Below are 25,380 nucleotides of genomic sequence, written 5' to 3'. Positions count from 1 at the left end.
TTTATGCGATTAGGTAGAAAGTAGATGAAAAGACGAGGAACTCGGAGTTCGGTGTTAAAAATTAAATAGAACGAAAAATCGAAACGCGTTCTTTAATAAATCTCTTTCCCGTCATTTGCATTACTAATTTCGTTAATTGCCATTAATTCGGTGGAAAAATAAACGCATTTCGATAAGCATGCACTAATGATCAAGTAGGCGGTGCAGGAATGGGGTTCACCGGTTCTAGGTTAAACGGTTGCCTCGAAAAATACCGCATTCTTTGAAACTATAGACGGATAAAGTGTATCGTGACCGACAAATTATAGATAGATAACCCGTTATCCGCGATTCTCCCGCGAGCCTTAAAAAGTAAATTGGATCGTAAATCGGCGAAACGAAATTCCTGCGAATTTACAGCCTCGAAATTCGCCGCTTTTTACCCGTCACGTTCCCTTCAGTTTTCTGGATAACGAGCACCCATATTCTCCCGTGCCAATCAAACCTTCGATCCGAATTCACCACGATGGCATAACTACCTCTCGATCGGACTCCGATTCCCCTCGATCGCGAGCGCTCCTCGAGAACCCTCTTCAACTTTCCTCCCTTCGACCGTCGCTGCCGGCCAGTTTTTAACGCGAAAACCATGGTCGACGCCGGTATACAGACCACGTCAATCGCGTTCGAAGGGATAATCGTCGTTTCGAGATGATACTTTGTCGCAGTCACGAACAGCCGAGTTTCAAAGCCGAGCATTTTCACCGGTCGCTCTGGTCCCTTTTCTCCCCCGGTTTCCTCTCCGGTGCCGGTCGCCACGGCCGATTACACGTTCCCGAGGCCTGCGAATCGCGGTCGTGGCTGCATTTCACGACGTCGTTTTCACGGATCTTTCTTCCTCGCTGGCGACTTTCTACGACCAATAAGGAAGCTCCGTTTTTTCCTTTTTTCTTCCCGCCCCAGGAGAACAGCTCCGCGGTAGCCGCGAACGTTGACAGCGTTTAGCTTTTCCGACAACTCGCACCTGTCAAACCGCGATATCACGTCGTTATCACGGATGATGATATGCTTGGTGGATATTAACACATTGCTCACGAATTCTCTCATATTTCGCGCGCCATCTATCAGAGAGCCTTAGATGTCAACGCACTGTCTTGTCAAAACGCACGGTCCCTGGCGTATATCTTACAGATTTCTATGCGGAATGCAGTGTGTTAACAAGCAACGTGTCGCATTCGCGATGATAGAGTTACACAACGTCCACTCGTTCGATTTGCAGAATGATTGGAGGGTTAGAGGTATAATAATCGGGATAAATGGCGGCGAGCATGGTCTGCGCATTGTGGACTGTGTACCTTATTTTTGGCATGCTATAACTCGACCATTACGCAGGAAAATGCCGATGATTCTCGTTTCGTCGAATTATTCCTGCCCGCGTTATCCATACTCGCGGACGTATAATTACATCCGGACTTATCGCGAGTGGTATTCGAGAAGCGTTCGATGGCTAACCTAAATAACGCGATTAACGAGAGCAATAGCACGTCTCTGGCTACCAATCATTCGTCCCGTTTCAACGAGGTACTCGGGTAAAAGAGTGGTCGCAACCTGTAATAACTCGTGGATGTAATCCGAGTGGAAAAATCCATATTTCCGCAGCGATTACATACTTTTCCGCTTGGATCCGTGCCAGGTAGCAATTTCGAAAAGTGGAGGGAAGAAACACGGAGAAGAAACGTGGTGGAGAAAAGTGGAAAAAAGGACAGAGAGGAGGATGGCTTCGACACCGATTTTCAGTCCGCCAGTTGCTGCATCGGCGAACGAAAATGGCGGCCGGCGTGCCTAGCTCCGCGGCTGTCTCCGCTCGGGAATCGACTCGGTTTCGTTTTACGAGGCGAGAAGTGGCAGTAATCGCGGCGTTATTCCGCGGGAAGCGGCGGCGTTTACGATTGGCGGGAATGGCGGAGCGCGATGGAGCGGCGCGTTTCCGGCGCGCGTGGCGCCGCGCGGCGACCGAAATCGGCGACATAGTGGCAATGGGTAGGACTTTTGCTCGTTCCACCTTGCCACACTGTCGCGATGTTTTTACCGCCGTCCGTATACGGCGCACTAAATTATCCCGTTGCAATAAAACGCGTGGCGGGACGCGCGTACACCACGGTGAACAAATAAACGCGAAATTACGGTGAAACCTGGTTCTCTCTCACGGACGGCCTGTCTTTCTCGCTCGTTCGGCCTGTCTCGGTTTACTGGCTCGCGAAAGCCGTCGAAAACGAACGGTAAAAAGCTTGGATGTTTAGCTCGGACGTTTCCTGGTAGTTGGCCAATCGATTAAAAAAGGGAGATCGTTGTTTAATTCGCCGTTTTGCCGGGTAGAACCGGTCGGCCGTTCTCGAGGATGTATCTTATTATGATATTTAGCAGCTTTGTTACTTTCAGCAAACACTACTTCGCTCGTGTCCTTTTTTCCGTGGCTCGACGTCACCGATAGTCCGTTTCTAAGGGAGACATCGGTGGATCGTAGGCGTATTTTGCTCCGTGGCGAAAAACGCGCTAATTAAAATAAGCACGAGCGATTAATTTCTTGCATCGGACTGCTCGGGATGACTTGCTCGTTCGGTTCGATGGTATTGCCCGTGGTTCCGATTAATTGGACCGAAGAGATCCTTTCGGTCTTGCCGAGCGGACGCTTGACCTTTAAAAAACGAGCTTAATGGCGGGGGAATCGGGGCAGTGGATTGGAGGCTGTACAAAGCGTTTAATGAAAGCTTAATTGAGCCATCCGCGCAATCGACAGCTCCTCCGACTATCACCGCGCGCATTTACATACGCACGTTCAATGGCCGATCAACGGGGACGTTTTAATTGCTCCATATCGATCGGGAACGAAGCTGTTCCAGATAGAGATTAAATTGCATCTCAATTGACCCGGTTGGCATTTCTGTGTTTCTAGGTCTTCCTCGCGTATTCTTGAGAAATAGAACGCCCCGCAGCCACGTCGATCGTTATTAAACGATTATATTATTAAATCGAATCACCGGCTACCGGCTGGCCGCTCGATCAAATTGCCAGCTGCGAGCAATGCGCCATTGGATAAAGGGACTTGTCGATGATTAACGGGCCCGCGTGATGTTTCTGTTGCAGCCGGAGACGGTTCCCCAAGCGATGATCGACATGACCCGCGTGCTGGAGGTTGCCGCCGCCGAGGACGTCACTGGACATCCCTACAGCCTCGCCATCACCTCGCCGGAAGGAGTTACCTTCGTGAAAGGCACGTGCCGCGAGGAAACCAGATGGTGGGCTGACGTGCTCGAGGTCTACTCGTGGAACAAGGTTTGCTCGAGAAAAATATTACAACTATCGCGAGTACCCGATTATTCCCCATCGCCGAAGAAACACACGGGTCTATTGCGACTTCGAAGAACGAAATTTGCCATTTACCACTCGTAATGCATAGTTTCCTTTTAAAGTTAAGCACTGTACGACAAATGGCCAAATCGCGACGCATTTCCGTGTCAAAATGTTAAGAAACGTTCCTAAAATTAATATTTCGTCGAGAAAATTATTCGAAATCTCAATTGGATAATAATATCAGTCGAGGTTGTTTCATCTTCACTGATGATCTATCGATCAATAGAAATTTGCAACAGATCGGCAGTGTTACCATTTCGCGTCATCATCCGATTCGTGTTAGGTTAAGTTAGGTTAGTTTCGACGAATAACACATGGAACGCTTTAGTGACGGAAAGACACGAACGGATAATCCCCGATCGCCTAAATCCTCCTGATCCTAGTGGATTCCATAGGGACACCGACGTTGACAAAATAAAATTCCCACCGAATCGGTTATCGCGTGAAGGATGGTCAAATCGCGATGCATTTGCGTGTCAAAATGTTAAGAAACGTCCCTAAAATTAATATTTCGTCGAGAAAATTATTCGAAATCTCAATTGGATAATAATATCAATCGAGATTGTTTCATCTTCACTGATGAACTATCGATCAATAGAAATTTGCAACAGATCGACAGTGTTACCATTTCGCGTCATCATCCGATTCGTGTTAGGTTAAGTTAGGTTAGGTTCGACGAATAACACATGAAACGCTTTACTAACGAAAAGATAAGAATTTACTATCCCCGATCGCCTAAATCCTTCTGATCCTAGGGAATTCCATAGGGACACCGACGTCGATGAACTGAAATTCCCAGCGAATCGGAAATAAGTTAAGGCGCGTTCTAACAGCGTCGAATTACACGTTCCGCGGACCTGGATCCAACGCGAAAAAGAAGTCACGCTGACGAGGCCGCTGTCATTCGTTGATTACGGTGCTCGCATAATCATTACTACATCCTTCTGCGTCATGCTTGTTACGCGTGCAGTAATACCAGTCGCGTCGACTTGTCTCACCGGCGGAAATAGCTTTAATAGGCTCACGCTCGAAACGCTGTTCGCGTTCCCGCGAGGAAACGAAACGCGACAACGCGGCCGCCTGCGGTTTTTCCGCGGCCTTCCGCCCACTCTGACTCCGGCGTTTTCAATTTTCCAGCGGAAAATCGAACGCGCCGATAGCTCGTCGAGTCATCGACGAACAGACCAACGCTTCGTGGGAGATATCGACGCGCCGTGGCGCACGATCACAGGGGTTAATTATGGCTTTGTTAGAGTCGGGTGCTTTAATTGAACCGTCTAACGAGTGGGTTCGCGGGTTTCGAGTATCGAAAGCTTTCTACGCCGTTATTGCCGATGATTTAATGACCGACTCCGAGGGGGGTATCTTCTTATTGTAAACTGTTTTATGTGCCACGGGGTTGTCTTTAGACCCCCGTTGTTTTTCCACTTTTTGTCCCCCGCTAATCGGATATTTAAGTTTAAGCACCGATTTAATGGATAACTATCTTCGCTTATTATATTTCTCTGCGAGATATAAAATCAACCGAGGATTGTCAGATATTCCCTCGATGGTTAAATATCAGCCTAATTGGAGAGCCATTCGAGACAGCATCTGTTTAGCGATGCTCTCTGGCATCTTCCAATGACTATAACACCTGCTCCCTCGTTCTCCCGTTTCCTATCAGTCAACCCCATCCACGGGTATAGCTGTTCGCCCATGGTGAAGGATACACAAGCACTCGGAGGATCGGAGATACGCGGATGTCTAATTTGCACCGGGAGTTGCACCATTTTGCAACAAAATGGCGGATCGAGCTCGGTTAATCCGGCCGCGTCGAGAGCGGATGACGGAAGAGCGAGGACACTGGGAAAGAAACGTAGCCGGCAAAAGTGCGATAATGCTGGATCATTAGCGCGCGCTGTCGCGGCGTCACGCTCGTTACAGCGCGAAATAATGCCGCGCTGGCAAAACTGCACCGTAGCCGCGCGCCGATTGCCGCTTTTCTGCGATTCACTCGATCGTTCCGCGTGCCACTCGCCGCTTCTTCGCCGGTTTCTTATCGCCGTTCGCGGGAATAGGGCCGATTATGCTCGCGACCGCGTGGAAACAGCGCGACAATGCAGAATGATCGCGGTTGTTTGTTAATCCGTGAACAGGGACGATTCAATTCGATTCCCCGGCGATTCAGCCGGGTTCGGTGGCTGACAGGTATTCAGGATGGATTCAGAGACGCGACGAGGGATTAGCTCGATGTCGAGCGCGATTCAATTAATTTTAATTGAGCGCGTTTCCACCATCGATGCTTTTGATTGGACAGCAGGGGCGTTGTTTGGCAGGCGAAGGAGTTTCGAAGGCGTCGAGCCGTTGGATGTCATGGGGTTGGCAGCACGAGTGTTTTTCCCGCGGAAGATTCACCCTCGTGGATTCAGGGGGTCCAATGAGTGCCTTTGATCGGTTATTAGGGGTGTTGTTCAAGAACCCAAGGATCGTTCAATTTCGTGGGGTTGACGTACGATTATTTCTTATTTTTCTTTCCATTTTTTTAATCTCTTAAGCATGGCAGGATTTTGCGCGAGGCTAATTCCAATTACACCTAAAGGATACAACATTGTAACGTGTGACGAACAATGCTGTTCTAAAAAATTATAAGGATACGGATCTGTATGTTAACAAGAGCATCTTTATGTAAGAGCAAATGGTATATTTATTTAAATGAAAAGCAACAATTCATACTTGACATTGGCGTGTTAAAAACAAAGACTGTATGTTGTTAACACTGTTATAAAACAGTGTGTTGTGAAGGCAAGAAAAGTGCGAAAGAAAATATATTACAATTTATTAATCATTTAATTCAAACGGTGAACGAGGAGCCGCTAGAGTGAGCCACTATAGTGACGCGTCGTTCAGAAAGATGGCATCCCCGAGAACCACTATATAGTGGTGCATCTTGTCTGAGAGGTTAAAAATTGTTATAAATTAAATTAAAAGATTGGAATTGTTACGAATTCGATCTTTAAGATTAAGGGTTTTAATTAAAATTTAATAATCATTTAATTCAAATGGCGAACGAGTGAGCCACTAGAGTGAGCCACCATAGTGATGCGTCGTTCAAAAAGATGGTATCCACGACAGCCACTATAGTGGTGCATCTTGTCTGAGAGGTTAAAAATTGTTATAAATTAAATTAAAAGATTGGAATTGTTACGAATTCGATCTTTAAGATTAAGGGTTTTAATTAAAATTAAAAAGCACTTAATTCAAATGGCGAACGAGTGAGCCACTAGAGTGAGCCATTGCTCAGAAAAATGGCATCCCCGAGAACCACTATATAGTGGTGCATCTTGTCTGAGAGGTTAAAAATTGTTATAAATTAAATTAAAAAATGGGAATTGTTACGAATTCGATGTTTAAGATTAAGGGTTCTAATTGGAAAATTTTCTCCGTGCCTATGTAAAAGTTACCAGGTACGAGATTATGAAATTAAAGGAAGGATAGAGTTGCGTCACGGCGGTAATGATCCTACGATGCAACACCATCGTCGAATTTAAAATGATACGATAAGCCCCGTGGGACGGTTTGATCGATTGCTTTCCCAATTTTTTCTCTCCTTTCCACCTCGAATTATCTCCTTCCCGTGATTATCTCGAATAATTGCCGCGCGAACGTGCAAAGTCGTCCTTCGCGAATGGGAATATCTTAAAACCCGCGTACCGATGAATTAACGCCGACGTCGAAACAATAAAAGAGCCTCGTCGATGTTATCCGCGGCGTGATCTACGCGTTTCGCGATCGCCCGATAGATCAAGGCGTCTGTTCGTGAATCGTGTAGCCTGTCGTCGGGAGACTGTCATTTTGCCGCGTTACCTAGACTCTCGACAACCACGCGTTGTGCAACGAATGATCGATGGGAGAGTAGCGACGCTTCTCTTTGCCGAGATAAAAATCAGACAAGGCTCTTAAATCTACGAATCGTCGCTGCGTGCCTTCGCCTAGCCCCGTGAATCACCATCCCGAATAATATTTAAACAGTCCGGAAGAGAATCCTCAGTGATAGCATTTTTCATTTCGAATTCACCGTATTCAAAAATCAGAAAAACTTATTCATTCAGACTATTAATTAGATATTCCAAATTTTCGAGTGTGAACTAAATAATAGAATTTTTTAAAATTAATTCGCGAAGACTATCGTGACTATGCTATTTGACATTTAAGTAGTCGTTAAAGGAAATAATTCGCGAGTCAATCTATTATTAGCGATGGAATGAAAATTGGCAAAGAATTCCTTCATCCCTGGGATCATCCAAATTCATCATCCAACGAAAGCTTCGACGGATTCCAAATACCTCGTGTGAGGACTCACCGAAAATTCCTACGAGAACGAAAGCTCGCGAGGAACCCAAGACTCGCAAAGCGGAGGAACCCAAGATGGACGTCCGAAATCGGCCGGTTGAAACGCGGTGGACGTGGAGCAGGGATCGGCACCACGAGAATGGGTCGGGATCGGAGTCGGCGTCGCGTTCGATCGATCGATCGATTGTCCGTGGATGCTGGGGCGCATTGTTCGCGCGTTCGCTTTGGGTCCGTTACGCAAGGAATGATCGATCGGCAAATGGAAACGGCTCGTCGTCTCCGCGCGGACCTGCCGCCCGGTGTAAACGTACGATTACGTTAGGAGGCCAAGGCGACGCGTATACGTACGCCAACACGTTGGAGCGAACCGGTGAACGCGCGTAGGAAACGGGCCTCCCCGCGCCTTTTATTTCCTCTGCTCGTTGCGTTGGTCGCCTGTCGTAAAAGCCGCACGTAGCCCTGCCATGCCAAATAAAACACCCCGCGCGATCTCTTTCCGTTTGAAGAGTAAACTGGCCGACCAGCCACCTGTTCCGCTCGCTTTCCGCTCGCTTTCCGCTTAATCGCGGGACGCTCCAAAGATTGCACGGAGAGTATAGTCATTTCCGAGCGTTTTGGTTATGGAGGTGCCTAATTCAAGTATTCGGTGGATCCTCGAGTTATTTACTGGGTGCTTTCGTTAGGGATAACGTCTCGTTATTCGGTACTTGCCGGAGTCCATCAGACTCGTGGACTCTCTAGCGAGAGCCAAAGAGCTTTCAATTATCGCGACACGTTCATTTCGCATGGGACGTCAGTCGACGTTAGGTTCCATCGGGGATTCTAATTGGCGTGCCGATCGTTAAAGCGTTAAGACATGTCAGATCGGAATTACCGTTACGTTTTATTTTTTCTTCGCATAATTTCGCGTTGCCGTGTGTCGGCCGCGATTAATTTTCGAAGATATACCCGAAGCTATCGAGCTTTCGCAAGACTCGAGGTGCTCTCAGCTATTCCGTGCCATGATACGATTATTCGAAACGGAATGTCAATTGGCGTTAGTTTCAATCGAGGACTCTAATTGACGTGTCCGGTCGACAGAGTGTCGTAAGATTTTCGAAAGCCTTACTCTGCTTTACGTTATTTTTCCCGAGACTATCGCGAGTCTGCCAACTATCTCTGTCGTAGGAAAATTTTTATCATATCGGTACGACAATGGCCGATCTGCTGCCACAGACTGCCACCCATCGTTACTACTCGTGGACAAAAATGCAAATTTCGTTCACGCGAGCACGCAACGCGTTCGCTTCGTAATTTACATATCGTATGCGACGCGTGACAATAAGTTCGCAGCGACGTCGATTCGATAAAGCGGTAAGCGTGTCGCAAGGAGAAAAATGTCGAGGGCGTATGAATCGACGTATCGGTGACAGCGTGCGTTTCGCGGTGGGAGCGTGAAAAATGGACGAAAACTGGTGTGGATCGTAATGGAAAATGTCGGAAGGAGCACGCGACGAGGATATTTAGCATACAGGCGACCGGTGGAAATCCTCTTTGGCCTATCGAGAGATCGGGCCGGTAAGAAGATCTCGACGGTGGAGTGGATGGAATCGTTCGTGTTCGCATTTGTCCGGCACGGGCCGGTACACGGGGCCGCGGTCTTATGAATTATGCACGCCGGGAAGAGCGCAGCCCCGCGGAATATTATCAGCGTGGCTGTTATCTGCCGTTATTGCGGCCGCCTACCGCGACCTGGTCTCGCACACGCCTGCCCTCGTAGCGTCGCCCACGTTCGAATTCTACGGCATTCCGGCATGCAGTCGCGACGGCCGTGCGACTCGCGCCAAGATAACAACCGACGCGATTTTTAATCGACCCAGGCGTGTCCTTTATACGCACCACGAGATCCCGTCGCTGCGAGGACGATCGATCGAGCCGTAAGGGACTCGATCACCTATTTCGGCCGTGGACCAGCGATTAATCGAGGTCGAAATCGTGTTTCAGGGCCGGCACAAGAGGAACGCGACGTTCCCCGGTGGACAGACCAGCATCCTCCAGGTTACTCCGGCGATCAGAAGTGAGTAATTGATGATACTTTATCGTTTCTTACCCGATGTCGATCCAATCGGTTCTCGCGCGAGTCGAATAGCTGAAGAGAGGCACGTCGGAGAGGTTGCTACTTGCGCTCGATAGGTTTTTATTCGCAGACAAGCAGCGGTTAATCGAGCACGAGAGTTCGAAGTCAACGTTTGATCCATTAAGACGTTAAACGAATATCTCGCGCGAGTGCCACTTGAGCGTAAATTAAGCGCAGATTGCTGCTGCGGAGGACAGTGCGCGATTAAAACGACCGTCCTCCGTCTTTCTATTGCACTCCTCTTCCAAGCTTCCTCGTCGAATTGCAACCATATCTAACCTCAAAAATCGCTCCGCTTTCAGGCAACACGCCGAACCCTCCTCGACCTCGATTCAACAGCTGTCGCTCGGAGCCCCGCAGCAACACGTGGGTCCAGGAGAGCAGCGTGTCCACGGACCTGTGTCCATCGGTGTTCTCCTCGGCACCGACCCTGGGGACCAACAGCACCTCGACGACGACAAGCAACGCGAGCATGAGCAACGGGAACGCGGAAACCGTGAACGAGCATCGGACCAGCAACGTGTCGCCTCTGAGGACCAGCACCCCGCTGGAGAACGGTGGCTCCGCCTACCTGTCCTCGGTCCCATCCACCTCCGCGATGAACGGCACCGTGTCCAGCACCGTGTTCTCCACCACGTCCACGTCCACCACCGCGTCCAGCGGCGCGTCCTTGTCGGAGAAGCCACCGATCGTGCCCAGCGAGGGTAGGTCGAGCTACAGGGATCAGCCGGCGAGCAGCGCGTCTCCACCGACCAGGGACAAGCTGAGAGCCGAGGACAAGGCCAGACGCAGGATGAATCAGCACGGAGAACGAGCGGGGACCGCCTGCTCCGGAGAGAAACTAGGTCGGTATACTCGAATATGTCGGTGGCCTTGGATCCGCCATCGTCGCCGTAGGTACGGATCCAAGAATCCCTGTTCGCTAGTTCCGATTCGACGTCGGGTCGCGGGATCCGATGGGATCCGAGGGATCCAACGAGATCCAATAGGATCCACCGGGATTCGATGAGATCCAATGGGATGTTATGATATCCAACAGGATCCGACGGGATCCAACGAGATGCAATAGAAACCGACGGGATCCAGTAGAATCCGGCGGGATCGAATAGGATCCGACGGGATACAATAGAAACCAGTAGAATCCGACGGGTTCCGACGGGATCCGACGGGATCCAGTAGAATCCGACGGGATCGAATAGGATCCGACGGGATGCAATAGAATCCAGTAGAATCCGACGGGTTCCGACGGGATCCGACGGGATCCAGTAGAATCCGACGGGATCGAATAGGATCCGACGGGATGCAATAGAATCCAGTAGAATCCGACGGGATCGAATAAAATCCGACGGGATCCGACGGGATGCAGTAAAATCCGACAGGATTCAACGGAATCCAATAGAATCCGATGGGATCCAGTAGAATCCGACGGGATCGAATAGGATCCGACGGGATGCAATAGAATCCAGTAGAATCCGACGGGATCCAGCGGGATCCAGTAGAATCCGACGGGATCGAATAAAATCCGACGGGATGCAATAAAATCCGACAGGATCCAACGGAATCCAATAGAATCTGATGGGATCCAGTAGAATCCGACGGGATCGTATAGGATCCGACGGGATGCAATAGAATCCAGTAGAATCCGACGGGATCGAATAGAATCCGACGGAATCCGACGGGATGCAATAAAATCCGACAGGAGCCGACGAGATCCAATAGAATCCGATGGGATCCGATAGAATCCGACGGGGTCGAATATAATCCGACGGGATCCAATAGCATCCGGCGGGATCCAATAGAATCCGACGGAATCCAATAGAATCCGACGAAATCGAGCGAGATCCAACGAAGTCCGTCGGATAGACGGAGTTTTGGTCGGCCATATCGACTCCAAAGTGTCGGATGTCTCTTTTCACCGTGGCTCGGACCACTCCACGAAGGATACCGTTTTTGTCCAACTTCGGCAATCGGTTTATCAACTCCTTTCGATCTTCGATTCACCGTTTAATCTCCTTTTGCCCAACGAAATTGGTAGTTCCGCGAATGATATAGTTTTTGCGGGATTTTAGGAATAGGTAGATCAAGGCGCTCCGTTTAATGGACGCGAGGTTAATGGGAATTCGTGAAAGGTAGTCGATTCACAGGGAATGGAATGGAGCAGAGCGTTCGGATTTGGAAGTCACCGTCGATCCATGGATCGTATCCTCGCTGATATTTAGACGGTAACTCGGTCGAAACTAACAGCGAGTCTAAATTTCAGCCAGTTGACCTCGCGATACGGTGAATCACACCGACGTACATCTGGCTGGTTCGTCGTTCAGAGTCGTTTGCTCGTCGAAATCGTTTTAACGAGACGCGGCTACATCTTTTATTCATCTCGGTACCGATTGCGTAGTTTTATTCCTACCCCCTCTCTGACGCTTTGAACGTTTAATCCCCGGTAATTGGCACGGGGGAATCGTTAACGATTACTAAAATTGCTAATTAACGTCGGTATAAAATTATCGAAAATTTATCGACCACCCTATATAGGGATCCAGCGTCGAATCGCGCTGCGCGATTTCTCTTTTTCCCTCTCGTCTTTTATTCCCTATGAAACGCTATCGTAAACTATTTTTCTGCTCCTCCCCTGCTGCGGTTTTTCCGCGGTGAATCGGTTTTACGCGATGGTTAATCGCGAACGTTACCAGGCCGTGGACCCAGGGAGAAATTTCATCGCTCGTCCCGGAGATCTGGCATCGCGATTCGTTTTTAATTCGACGATACAACGTCCCATTGAATCGCAGAGGAAACTGGGACGTTCGACGACTATTCTTCTCCGCGACGATGATTCGCGCGGCCGCGTTAAATCGTACCTGACCCATTTTCCCCACCGTGACAATTGACGGCATAAACAAAACAGTTAGCGCTTGTCCACGCAACAGAGACGGCCGTGTGAAAATCCAGCCGATTTTATCCGACCGAATTCATTCGCGCTCTATCGGTTAGCTCGAGGCTCGTCTCGCGTGGAATCCGGATGTCAGGCTCGGGTTACGATTGTGTTTTTCCGCTGAAACTACCGAGTCGCGTTGTATCTAAATGTCTTATATAATTCGACGTTACGTTTAAACATTGTTGCATTCCAGACTCGATAAAAATTCACGTCAATTTTGCCAAAGGCAGAAAGCGTAGATTCGAAAATTGTTTGGTTTTCGCATCTGTGAATTTGGATAACTCGAAACGATTAGTAAATCGTGACAATTGGTATTAGTAACTCGTGACTGACCATCTGGATTGACATGCCATAACCATTTACAATTGTCTAGTTCTTCATAGATTCGAAAATCGTTACGTTTTCGTTCCTGTGAATTTGGATAACTCGAAACGATTATCAAGTCGTGACAATTGGTATTAATAACTCATGACTGACCATCAGCATTGACATGTCATTACAGAAATACATCGACATTCCATAACCATTTACATTTTTCTAGTTCTCCATAGATTCGAAAATCGTTACGTTTTCGCACCTGTGAATTTGGATAACTCGAAACGATTAACAAATCCTTACAATTGGTATTAGTAACTCGTGACTGACCATCTGCATTGACATGCCATAACCATTTACATTTTTCTAATTCTCCATAGATTCGAAAATCGTTACGTTTTCGCACCTGTGAATTTGGATAACTCGAAACGATTAGCAAATCCTTAAAATTGGTATTAGTAACTCGTGACTGACCATCTGCATTGACATGCCATAACCATTTACATTTTTCTAATTCTCCATAGATTCGAAAATCGTTACGTTTTCGCACCCGTGAATTTGAATAACTCGAAACGATTAGCAAATCCTTAAAATTGGTATTAGTAACTCGTGACTCACCATCTGCATTGACATATCATTACAGAACGACTGTAACTATTTAAATTTTTCTAACCCTCCGCAATAAAATCCCTATCTAGTAAATGGATCTAGTAATAGATCATAGATCAACGAGTCACGTATCTCTGTCCACGAGAATTTCAAGTTTCGTAATATGCCATAAAAGTACAGCAATTTCGTGAAATACTCGTACCGATTAGCATATGTACGTGAAACTTCGTTAATGCGATATTACGATTTAAAAGATTCTGAAATAAATCTGGAAAAGGGTGGACTCGAGGGCGGGAATATTACGAAATATCAGAGAGACGGGTCGAGTGGTTGAAAAGGTTGTGACGGAATTTAATTCGCAGACAAAACACTCGTGCCGCGTTTGAAGTTCGCCAATGTCGGAGCAACGAGTGTCTCCGTGCGAGACGGAAATTGTTAGCGAAATTAATCAGGCACAGACGCTTGCTCCCTCGAACGTGATAGGGGATTGCAATTAAACGAGCGACGGGGTTTTTCTGCCGCGTTCCCACCACCGGTGTATCTCCTACGCGCTTTCCAATCGGCGATAAGTTAGCCTGTCGTTTTCACTGAGCTACGAGCCTTTAATCGCGATATGATTCCCCCTGGCGCTCACGTGGCTGCGATTTCTCTGCCTCGTCTCCTCCATACAGGTTTTAGAGGGATTAGGATGAATGTCCCGTGTTTCTCGTATTATTAGAGGATGTTCCAGGCGAAAGTGAAAGTAACGAGAAGAATCGCTCTCGTCATTCGTTAGCGAAGCGATAATAAAGATTTAACCGCACGATTTCGGCCGAGAAAGTTTCAGATTTTCGTTTGAAAATCGTAAAACTAAATATCGACACGAGCATTGTAAAATTTAGGGAATTTTCTTTAACGATTTCGTGGTGGTCAATTTCGATTGAAATGCAGAGCGGAGAATTCCTAGTCGATCCGTTAACGATTTTTGGTTATGGGATAAATTTCGAGGCGGGAAATTTGAGCGTCGGAATAGGCGATGTATTCGAAATAATATTAAACAATTTTTTTTTTGGAGTTATGATCGAATCATAAGGCTAATTTGTGAGTCACTCCTCAAGCTAAAGTTACAGCTAAGCTGACATGGCTAATTTGTGAGTCTTCCCTGAAGCTAAAGCTAAGCTCGCGAGGATAATTTGTGAGTCTTTCCTAAAACTAAAGCTAGGCTCACAAGGCTAATTTGTGAGTCTCCCATAAAGCTAAAACTAAGCTCAAAAGGCTAATTTGTGAGTCTCTACTAAATTGAAAGTTTAGCTCACAAGACTAATTTGCGAGTCTTTTCTAAAGCTAAAGCTAAGTTCACAAGGCTAATTTGTGAGTCTCTCCTAAATTTAAAGCTAAGCTCACGAGGCTAATTTGTGAACCTCTCCTAAAGCTAAAGCTAAGCTCAAAAGGCTAATTTGTGAGTCTCTTCTAAGCTAAATCCTATAAAGATGAACTATACTTGCATTTGACTAGATCATATTTAACTATTAATTGATAATTGATAAAGGCACAATTTTTTATAATTAAATTAACGATGCATGGGATCATTTCAAAATTGGAATTGATTTTAATCTCCTCGATCGTCCTTCTTATAAACCACGCCATTTTGCAGCCACAGGCAAATCTATTCGATTAATTTGGTACTCCTATCAATTTAATAACGATCGCTGTACCCCATAAAAATGAATTACACTCGCATTGGACTGAGATTATATTTAACTGCTAATTGCTAATATTGCCAATTTAAATTTCAATAAAAGGACGCGCAGTTTCTTATAATTAAATCATAGCGTATAGGATTAATCCAAAGTTGGAATTGATTTCAATCGCCTCGATCGTCCATCTTTTAAACGGTAGCAATTTCTGATCGACTGGATAATTTTGCCAAATCCATCCAACCAATCTGATATCCTTATCTACTTAATAACGATCGAGAGTAATACGCGCGTTATATACGATATCTTTTTCGTCCATAAAGTTCTCAATGGTCTCGTAGAATGTTCTGCTATCTTAGCAAGAAAAATTTTACTCGACTGCTTCTACATTCCGCCGAACAAATCCCAGGAATTCCACCACGTTCGTATGCATACGCTTGTATTTGGTTAGCACACCGACTACAACCGTGCGATTATCAACGTGAATGACGCTTACTCGCCCATTGACTTTCCCCATCAATCACCTTGCTCGTTTAAACAATCCCTACCCGGTAAATCTCGCTTTATCCCGCAATAATATTAAATTCCTACATCTTTTTACTTTCCGTTATCTCGTGCCGATAATTTAATAGCTAAATAAATCTTCGTCACAAATCTAAGCGTGACGCGTTCGCGTCAGCGTCGCACGAACTTTACACGCGTAAACGTTACCCCGAGTGAGCACCGGTCCTCATAAGCTTCCGTGAGTGACCGATTTTCCCGAATCGGTCGAAAAACCGTGTTTGTATCCTACCTTTAACCACAGCGATCGGCAAGAAATCGAAACGCGACACAGCGAGCGTCGAACGTTTTAATCGGACAAAGAAAAACGCCGCGAATTTTTCGCCGTTTCGCCGATTCCATTGAAAACCGGTTACGGCCACTACTGTGTGTACCTTTTTTAAAGTCCCGCGATCGGTTCGCGTTAGCCGCGCGCACGCTGAGCCAACGCTTTGCACCGTTACTCCCGTGCAATTTGTTCACGCATTATTATCGAATTAGCTTCTTGCACACGGTTCGTTAGCGTATCCTAACGTGAAAAAGCCTAATTCCGATCGAACGCGCGCGGACCACGATATCATCCTCCCTTGTCCACTCGCGGCGGGAATGCCTCGTTGATGGCTCCTCGTTTGGGCCCGGGGAATGTCCGATAGAGTAACGGTCTGTCCAAGGTTTAGAACTCGAGGCTCGCGACTCCAGTCGGATGCCTGGAACGAGCATTTTCCAGGAATCGGTGGGATAATTGGTGGTCCTTGAAGATTCGGGGATACGTTCCTGGAATTGGGGTTGTCGAGGATTCTGGGGGTAAAGGTCTGTGAATGTTTCCACGTTGCACGTCGTAGGTGGTATCCGTGGAATTTATGGCTCTGCTTTAGAAATTTCTTCTCTAGCTTGACTTGGTTTAGGGTAGCTTTCAGCTTTCGTCCACGAAAAATTGAAATTTCCACGAAATTTTTGGTAAAAATTCCTTTCTTTGTTTTTTTTTTTTTTTAGTGGAATTGTAGAACTTTTAATAAAAATTTGTAGTAAATCGTTTATGGATATCAATATGTCGAGGAAAAGTATTTGATCCAGATTCTTCTTTATATACTCAATACTCAACTCTTTCTGGATATAAGCTACTTTTTATTTTTTTAGAGAAATAGTAGTATTTTTAATAGAAATTCATAGTAAATCGTTTATGGATATCAATATGTAGGGGAAAAGTATTTGATCCAGATTCTTCTTTATATACTCAATACTCAATACTCAACTCTTTCTGGATATAAGCTACTTTTTATTTCTTTAGAGAAATAGTAGTATTTTTAATAGAAATTCATAGTAAATCGTTTATGGATATCAATATATAGGGGAAAAGTATTTGATCCAGATTCTTCTTTAAGAATACCGATACTCAATACTTAACTTTTTCTGAATACAATCTACTTATTATTCTTTTAGTGGAGTAGTAGAATTTTTAATAAAAATTCATAGTGAATCGTAAAAATTTATCGATATCACTATATCGTGGAAAAGTATCTGCTCCAGATTCTTCTTTGGGAATATGGATAGCATAACTTTTTCTGGATATAATCTACTTTTTATTCTTTTAGTGGAATAGTATAATTTTTAATAAAAATTCATAGTGAATCGTAAAAATTTATCGATATCACTATATCGTGGAAAAGTATCTGATCCAGATTCTTCTTTGGGAATATGGATAGTTCAACTTTTTCTGGATATAATCTACTTTTTATTTATAATTGGTTATAGTACCGAATGCATTGAGTAGATCTTTCAGAGAATATCGTAGATAACGAACGTTCTTACCTTTCGAGTATGTTCAGAATCCCAAATCACGAACACCGTGTAAACTTTCGAATTCTGTAAACTGGAAAGTCTCTTGCATTTCGAGGTTTCGAGGTTTCGACGTTTCGCGAAACTCAGCCTCGATTTTTATTCCGCGTCGAAGACGATGCTTCTTGTTCGACGAGCATCTTCTTCGTTCGATCGATTAGAGAAATATGAAATAAATCTGACAGGGGGGCAACGCAAAGCGTGTAATCAACTGCATAAACAGCAACCTCCATCGAGGCGCCGGTTATCGGTCAATATTATTTCTCGCAAGGTGGATTCATCCATCAGCATTATCTCGAATGGACGTAATGATTTTGAGCAAACACGATCGACACGTCAATACGGAAATTCAGCATTAAACGGTGAATCAGCGACTGGAAAGGTTAAGCAACGCGTACGGGGAACGAGGGATCCGGCGTACGAGATTTATAAGGGTCTAACTAGCACAGTTAGCTTCGATTCCAAAGGATTCGCCTGGTGTGATTACGTTTCCCGTTCGTTGCGTAATTGCGTGTGCACAATCTTGGAGAAAATCTACCGGTTCTCCACGCCGCGTGCTCCGTGATCTCTGCTCTCCCGTCTGATCCGTAGATTTCATTTAGATTGGCGTCCAACGACCAGGAACCCGTTGCCGAGTTCCACCGGTGATCCACGAGATTTATGTCGAACCTCGATTGCCGAAAGATATCCGCTAATATCCACTCGAGAGATCCAGTCGATTCGTGGACAACCAGCACTTCCCCAATTTCTTTTCGATTAACCGATCGTCCTTTAAAATTTCACCCTCGTTCTTCGGGAAATTAATTCAAATAACATCACAGCTTCCATTTTATTCGCGATTCTTGCGAAAAATAGATTCTCGACATCTTATCTTAGAAATGAGATGACCTGTGAAAGCTTGGTATATGGTATCGTAGAAATGAGACGAAGCTTTTAAACTCGAAATTGAATAGGTCTATCGTTCGAGACAGATATAAAATTTCACCCTCGTTATTCGGGAAATTAATTCGAATAATATCGAAGCTTCCATTTTATTCGTGATTTTTGCAAAGAATAGGTCCTCGACATCGTATCGTAGAGATGAGACGAGTCGAGCTGGGAAAGCTTGGAAGCTTGGAAGCTTTTAAACCGGAAATTGAATAGGTCCATCACTCGGGACAGATATAAAATTTCCTCCGCGTTATACAGAAAATTAATTCGAATATTATCCAAGCTTCCATTCTATTCGCGATTTTTGCGAAAAATAGATTCTCGACATCTTATCGTAGAAATGAGATGACCTGTGAAAGCTTGGAATATGGTATCGTAGAAATGAGACGAAGCTTTTAAACTCGAAATTGAATAGGTCTATCGTTCGAGACAGATATAAAATTTCACCCTCGTTATTCGGGCAATTAATTCGAATAATATCGAAGCTTCCATTTTATTCGTGATTTTTGCAAAGAATTGGTCCTCGACATCGTATCGTAGAAATGAGACGAGCTGTGGAAGCTTGGAAGCTTTTAAACTCGAAATTGAATAGGTCCATCACTCGTGACAGATAAGAATTCGCATAGAATCTACCCCTTTGTTTCTGCCTTGACAGAACGTTATCTACCCTGACGCAAGAACGACGTGGAAGCGGTGGCTGGGAGAAAACTGTTATTAGCATAGTAATGGCGGTTAGATTTCGATGGCGGGTCGATAGAAACGCGGATAAACGAGCGAGATAAGCCTGGTTCTCGCCTGGTCGTGGACGCGAACCGGGTCCGGGTTATTAATTAGTCGGCAGTCAATTAACCAGTCGTTCGTCTGGCCTTGCCAGCGTCCAGCTGAAAAAGTAGATTATCGGTGTAGCCGGCGACGTACGTTTTTGATAACGCGACCAGCGCGATGGTAGAAGCCCGGAAACGCATTTCTGTTGCTGCTCGATCACGACCATTAGACGCTAGCCTGTCATTATCCTCTCGTAACGGGAGGCGCAGGATGACTCTATCGAATGGAGCAGAAAATGGTGAACGGTTCTGGAAAGAGAGGGCAAGCTGCGAGACATCGCTGCCTCCTTGACCCAGCCACGCGTCAGGAGGATCAAGCCTAGAACCTCCGAGCCCACTCGGGACGTCGTGGATGCGGCGAATGCGGCTTACCAGGACAAATTCGTGAGTATCCAATTTATACGAATGTTTTCCTCTGATTAGCTCAGACGACCCACGTCTCTAGGTTCGATCGAACGAAACGCATCTCGCCAGTCCTCTCGAGTTAGCGATCCAATAGACAATTAAGCCTCCGTGACTGCGAACTCTCGTATCCCCGTGTACACCTTTCACGAGCAGTCAGAGTAACAGCAATTGCTTGATAATGTCGTACAGATCAGAGGTGATCCAGACGGATGCGGCCTTGACATCTCCGGCATTAGATACTCCCCTACCTCCGAACTGAGGGTCGACCTGCCCGCCGAGGATCTGTTGAACATCAAGAAAGGCTGGCTAATGAAACAGGGATTGAACAAGGTTCGTCTTTCGCGTGATAATTCCAGCTCGGTAGCCTCGGCGAGAGTCGATATGTATGCAACGAATGGTGTATTCCTCAGGAATGGAACAAGCATTGGTTCGTGCTGCGCGGCTGCGGTCTCATGTACTACCGAGATCCCTGCGCGGAAGATAAGGGTATCATGGACGGCGTCATAGATCTGAATACCGTTACTGCCGTCACGCCCCTTTTAGTCGCAAGAAATTATGGATTCCAGACTGTGGTGAGTGTGACCGGCGGATTTGCACGCGGTGATTTACGGTAATTAACATTCCGCGCGAACGAACCAACGAATGAACGAATGAGCGAACGGAGATCCAGTTAGACCTTACGGAGCCGCAATTTTCTTCCCTCCTGTCCCTTCTCGCCTAATCGGATACAATGCAAAACGAGTCGGTTTACATTGTCTACCGGCTGGACCGGTGTCTAAACTTCCGTCTGCTTCGCTGCACGTGCAAATAGGAAAGCATCAGCGTTCCAGAATCCTCCACGAGGACTATAGTTAGCCGTGAATCTCCCGGGGGCTTGCTGGTCAATTGGATTGCCGGAATTAACTTCCGTGCTCGGGATGGGAGTGGCTGGAAAAAGTCGGTAACTCAATTTCACGCTAGAACAGATCTCGGAACTCTTCGTTTATTCGTGTCACTGATTTCTGTCACCCGCTGTATCCCGCTGCTTGTCCCACATAGACGATAACCTCTCTGCTTTCTTCTTGCCCCGTTTATTCCATCGTTTACCTTCTTTTCTTTCTCGCGCCATCTCAAGGCCTGGGACGATCGAGGAACTACCGTCTTGTCCGCGGTCACCGCTGGTATACGGGCCAGTTGGATGTCGGCCATTCGGAGGGCTGCCAATTTACCAGACCCGGACAGTAGCAGTGATTCTCTCACCGTTTGTCAGGATGGCCAGCCAGATACCACTCCGCAATCACCCACTGCGTAAGTGTAGCAAAGCATAGTCCTTTCGATAAGATTCCCAGTTAACAGGATACTTAGTTGACACAGGATTGAAAGGAAAATTGATATCGTTGTGTCACTCAGCTGTGCTGACATCCATCAGATTTCGAATCGAACGACCGATAGCGTTAGGGTGTTTACGAATTGGTATAGACCTGGAAGGCACGTTTGGATTCACTTAAAGTCCCCTGTCTGATTTTAGATCCATCACGGACCGCGAAAGAGACTCGGTGGTTCCCTCGACCTCTGTCACGCCACGCTCAGTGCTGTTCTCCTCGGACGAGGAATATCGAACAGCGTCAGAGGGTGGCAGGAGAGAGTCAGGCGACTGGTCCGAAGTGCCCGTGTCACCACCTCTGGTGAGAAACGGCGACTGGCCCAGCGGATTGAAGGGTTCCAGCTGGTCAGACTCGGCGAACCACGAATGGTCGGAATTACCACCGTCGCCGCCGTTAACCAGAACGGCGCTGTCGCGAGTGAAAGCTCGGTCCAGATCAAGCTCCAGGTCTAGAGTGTACAAAAGAAGCTGCAGCTCGCCTTTGAGTTCAAGGAGGAGCACTTTGGACAGCGTGAGGTCAGAGGATCTAATGATGGCTTGCTGCGAACTCGGAGAAGACGAGGAGCAGCACAACGGGCACATGCAGAGCAACAGTTGTCTCTCGAGCGCCAACGAGAGCCCGCTAATCGTGGAATTGCTGGAGAGCCAGGTATCCCTGCTGCGTGATCAGCTGGATCAGAATCAGTCCCACCCAAGCACGCTACTAGTCATTATCGAGCGTCAGGAGAGCGAAATCGAGAGCTTGAAGTCGCAGCTGAACACGGCGAAAGCGGACGTTGCCAGCGCCGAGAAAGAGCTGTCTAGGTTGAGGCAGCAGAAGGCGGAAGCTTCCATCAGAGAGAAGCAGGTGGACGAGCTGTTGAACACGATTCAGAGAACGGAGCAGCAGAGGAACAAGGATTTGGAGGACCTGGAGAAGATGAAGAAGATGTACAACAGGGACAAAGAGATGTTGGAGTGTAAGTTACTGGAGACGGAGGCTATTCTCAGGGAGACCAGTGAGCGGTGTGAGATGCTTACCAAAGAGTTGGCATCGAGTCATAGAACTGTTGAACATCTGCAATCGGAGATAGCTTCTTTGAGTAACAGACTGTCTCAAGGTACGTTGATCGAATAAAATCCTTACGTGATTAATTGGGTCATTTATCGTGTCGTCGCTGATTTAGGGATAGACGAAAACGAGCGTTTATATAGCAAAGTCAGAGAGTTGGAAGACAAAGGAGGATTGTCCGCTGCGAGGGAGCGTGGGCGGAGTTTCGATTCTCTCAGCGATTTGACGAATATCGAATTAGATCTGGACCTGAATTCGCTCGACAAGGAAAGGTAAGGCATATACTCGACCGGTAAGTGTGGCGCAAAGATGTAGGAACGAGATCGAGATACATCGTTAACGTTTCTCGTTTTTAGAATCGTGGAAGAGTACGACGAACTCCGAAGCCGCTTCGAGAAAGCTATCCTGGAGATACGCGCGATGCGCAAGGAACTTCGCGAAGCGCATGCGATACAGGACGCACTGGAACTAGAAATCTTCGCTCATAAGCAGGATGCAGCTAGTGTCAGCGAGACGAACCAGGCCCAGATACAGTTAATGGCAGCCAGGATCCAAGACTTGACGAACAAGCTTGCGGCCAGCGAAAAACAAGTAAGGACGCTGAAACAGAAGCTAACAAAAGTCGAAACCAGGGATAAGAGGAGATCGCTATCATTGAAGGGCCGTGAGTCTTTTCAAATCTCCCAAGAGATGGAGGACAAGCTGCTGGATCTGGAGAACAAGATCTGTGCTATAGAACGCGGGAAGAGCATCAGCACCCCCGTGTCGACTGGAAGCAGCTCGAAGGAGTCGAGTCCGAATCCAAAGAAGGAGAAGAGGAGGGATGGCAAGAGTCTGGATCGTTCTAGATTAAGAAGAAAATCGCTGGACAGTGCAACCAGCTCCGAACCGATGAAGGTATTGATCAGACTGAGTACGTTGGAGACGAAAGTGGCGAACGTGGCGGAAAATATGGCGAGCGACGCCGAGAAGGACTCCAGCGAGTGTAGCGAGATCAGTGCGTCTTCTACCAGCGAAGTTTCGTTAGAGATCATCGCGAGGTTAAGGAAATTAGAGAGGGTGGTGTCAAAGTCGAAGAGAAGGCTGGAGAAATGTTTAGGTTCGACGCAAGCGGAGGATAAAGCGGAGAAGTGTTTACGCGAGGTAAACGACATCCTGGACTCGTGCTTAGAATGTAAGAAAACCCAAGCTAGCGCTCAAGTGACCGAGTCAGTAGGCGTAGTGGTATCTAGACTAGAGACTATACTTAAAGATAAATTGAGCGAACTCACGAAGAGACGGCAGACGCTGGAGCAGAACGGCCAGCTGGACGATCGGGAGAAGATGAAGCTGATCGCGGAGAGGGTGGCGTTCGAGTTTGTCGTTCTGAGACAGGTCAAGTGCGCGGTCGGCCGGTCATTCGACCGGAGTGCCGTTCTCAGTGAATTGGTCGAAACTAGTCAGCTTGCCTCAAGCTTAATGCGTAAGATTCACGGAACTAAGCCCAAAACGTACCAAAACACCAGTTACATTCAGTATCTTACTAGAGTGTTAGCTAATAAGTTAGTACTAGTAGGTGGCGTGGCCGCGACGGAAACCACGACTAAAGAGGTGTCCGCAGCTCGTAGCGAGAGCTTAAATTTTTTGCTACAGAAACAACGCGAGATGAACGAAGTCGTTCGTAGATACAAAGAGACGAAATTGAGGCAGCTCGCGGAAGCTCTGGCCGCGGAGACGCTGAGCATGTCCGAGCAGGAAGATTCGAACAAACAGCAAGTGATGAATTCGAGCAGAAAGTTACTGGAAGATCGACGAATTCGAGAGGCATGGGCATTGGCTCAGGAAACGGTGAGCAAAGAGTTGGTACAGGCGGAAGTGTCTCACGTGATCATGCGATGTGGTCAGACGTACGAGCAGAACATCACGAGCATCACCGATGCCTGCCTCAATTTCGACAACACGGAGAGCATAACGTTGGAATCTTGGATCGATGCGGCGCAGGCTAGGCTGCGCCAGGAGATGGAACTATCCACTCACGAACTGTCCGACGTGTATGAGGAATGTCTTCGTCAGTTGAAGAAGAACAAGTCGACGATGGTCGAATCGAAATACGAGTCCCGACAGCTGTTAACGGACTACGCGGACGTGATCGCGCACAAAGCTTTAATAGACGCCAGAATCGGGCTTCTTCAGGAGAACACGAGACAGTTGACGACCTTCCCTGGAGAGACTTTCGTATCTAGTCTAATCCGAAACGACGACGTTCTTTCGAGTCTGCTAACAGCAGACGATCACGAGTTCCAAAGCAATCCGATTCTCGACGCGGAGTACAGTTACCTTTATCAGCAGTTTAGCAAGGACTGCGAGGACAGGATATCAGGCTCGAAGCGTACCTCGAAGGAGCAGATGAAGAACGTCGGCCAGAGTTTGCTCTACCTAGAGGAGGACTTGGTGGAGCTGGGCAAACGCGTTCGAGAGAGATTATGCGAGAATAGCGAGAACACGGCGTGGCCGTCGAAGTCATCGTCAGTCATCGCGGACTGGTCTAGCGTGTGTGAAAAATGCTCGCAGCTGCGCGAGCAGATCAAGAAGCTGAGCGACCACATGAATAGCGTGACTTGCAAACAGTGCGACCAATTGCAGGAAACCATTCAGAGGATAACGGTGGAGCACAATAAAGAATTGGAAACGTTGAAGCGCAACCAGGAGAGGGACTTGATGGACATCAAGGGTGAACTAGACAGTCAGCGGCAATCTTTAACCTCTCAGTACGAACTGGAAGCGGCCAGTTTACGAGAAAAGGCTAGAAAATTGGAACACAGACTGAACGCCATGGATTCCGAGCACTCTGCTCACGTGAACGAACTTAGAGCCGCTTATCAACGATCGATGAGCGCGGAATTGGACACAGACGCGGAAACACGGAAGAGGTACAAGGAAGAGATCAAGCAGCTGCGAGCGTTGTGCGAGAAGGGTCTGCTCGCCATGGAGAACTCTCACAGACGCACCATTTCCGAAATGGAGGAGAAACACCGTCAGGAATTGGAGAATTTGAGGGTGGAAAAGGAACAGGCGCTATCGGAAG

General features: G+C 47.1%; 1 protein-coding gene across 3 annotated transcripts in view; it reads left to right on the top strand.

Moving 5' to 3' along the window:
- Nucleotides 1-20,158: 20,158 nt before the first annotated feature.
- The window catches only part of LOC108555784 (protein outspread), a 9,706-nt gene continuing 4,484 nt past the window's right edge, over nt 20,159-25,380 (top strand). For all 3 annotated transcript variants that reach the window (XM_017911604.1, XM_017911603.1, XM_017911605.1), the window contains exons 1-7: nt 20,159-20,232; nt 20,313-20,474; nt 21,017-21,189; nt 21,410-22,365; nt 22,432-22,588; nt 22,673-22,907; nt 22,977-25,373. In XM_017911604.1, the coding sequence (XP_017767093.1) occupies nt 20,212-20,232; nt 20,313-20,474; nt 21,017-21,189; nt 21,410-22,365; nt 22,432-22,588; nt 22,673-22,907; nt 22,977-25,373 (4,101 nt within the window). In that variant the 5' untranslated portion in view covers nt 20,159-20,211. The remainder of the gene's footprint in view (nt 20,233-20,312; nt 20,475-21,016; nt 21,190-21,409; nt 22,366-22,431; nt 22,589-22,672; nt 22,908-22,976; nt 25,374-25,380) is intronic.

Source organism: Eufriesea mexicana, unplaced genomic scaffold (genome assembly GCF_001483705.2).
Source record: "Eufriesea mexicana isolate 0111107269 unplaced genomic scaffold, ASM148370v2 scaffold265, whole genome shotgun sequence".
Classification (NCBI taxonomy): Eukaryota; Metazoa; Arthropoda; class Insecta; order Hymenoptera; family Apidae; genus Eufriesea; species Eufriesea mexicana.
This window is presented reverse-complemented; position numbering and strand designations above follow the sequence as displayed.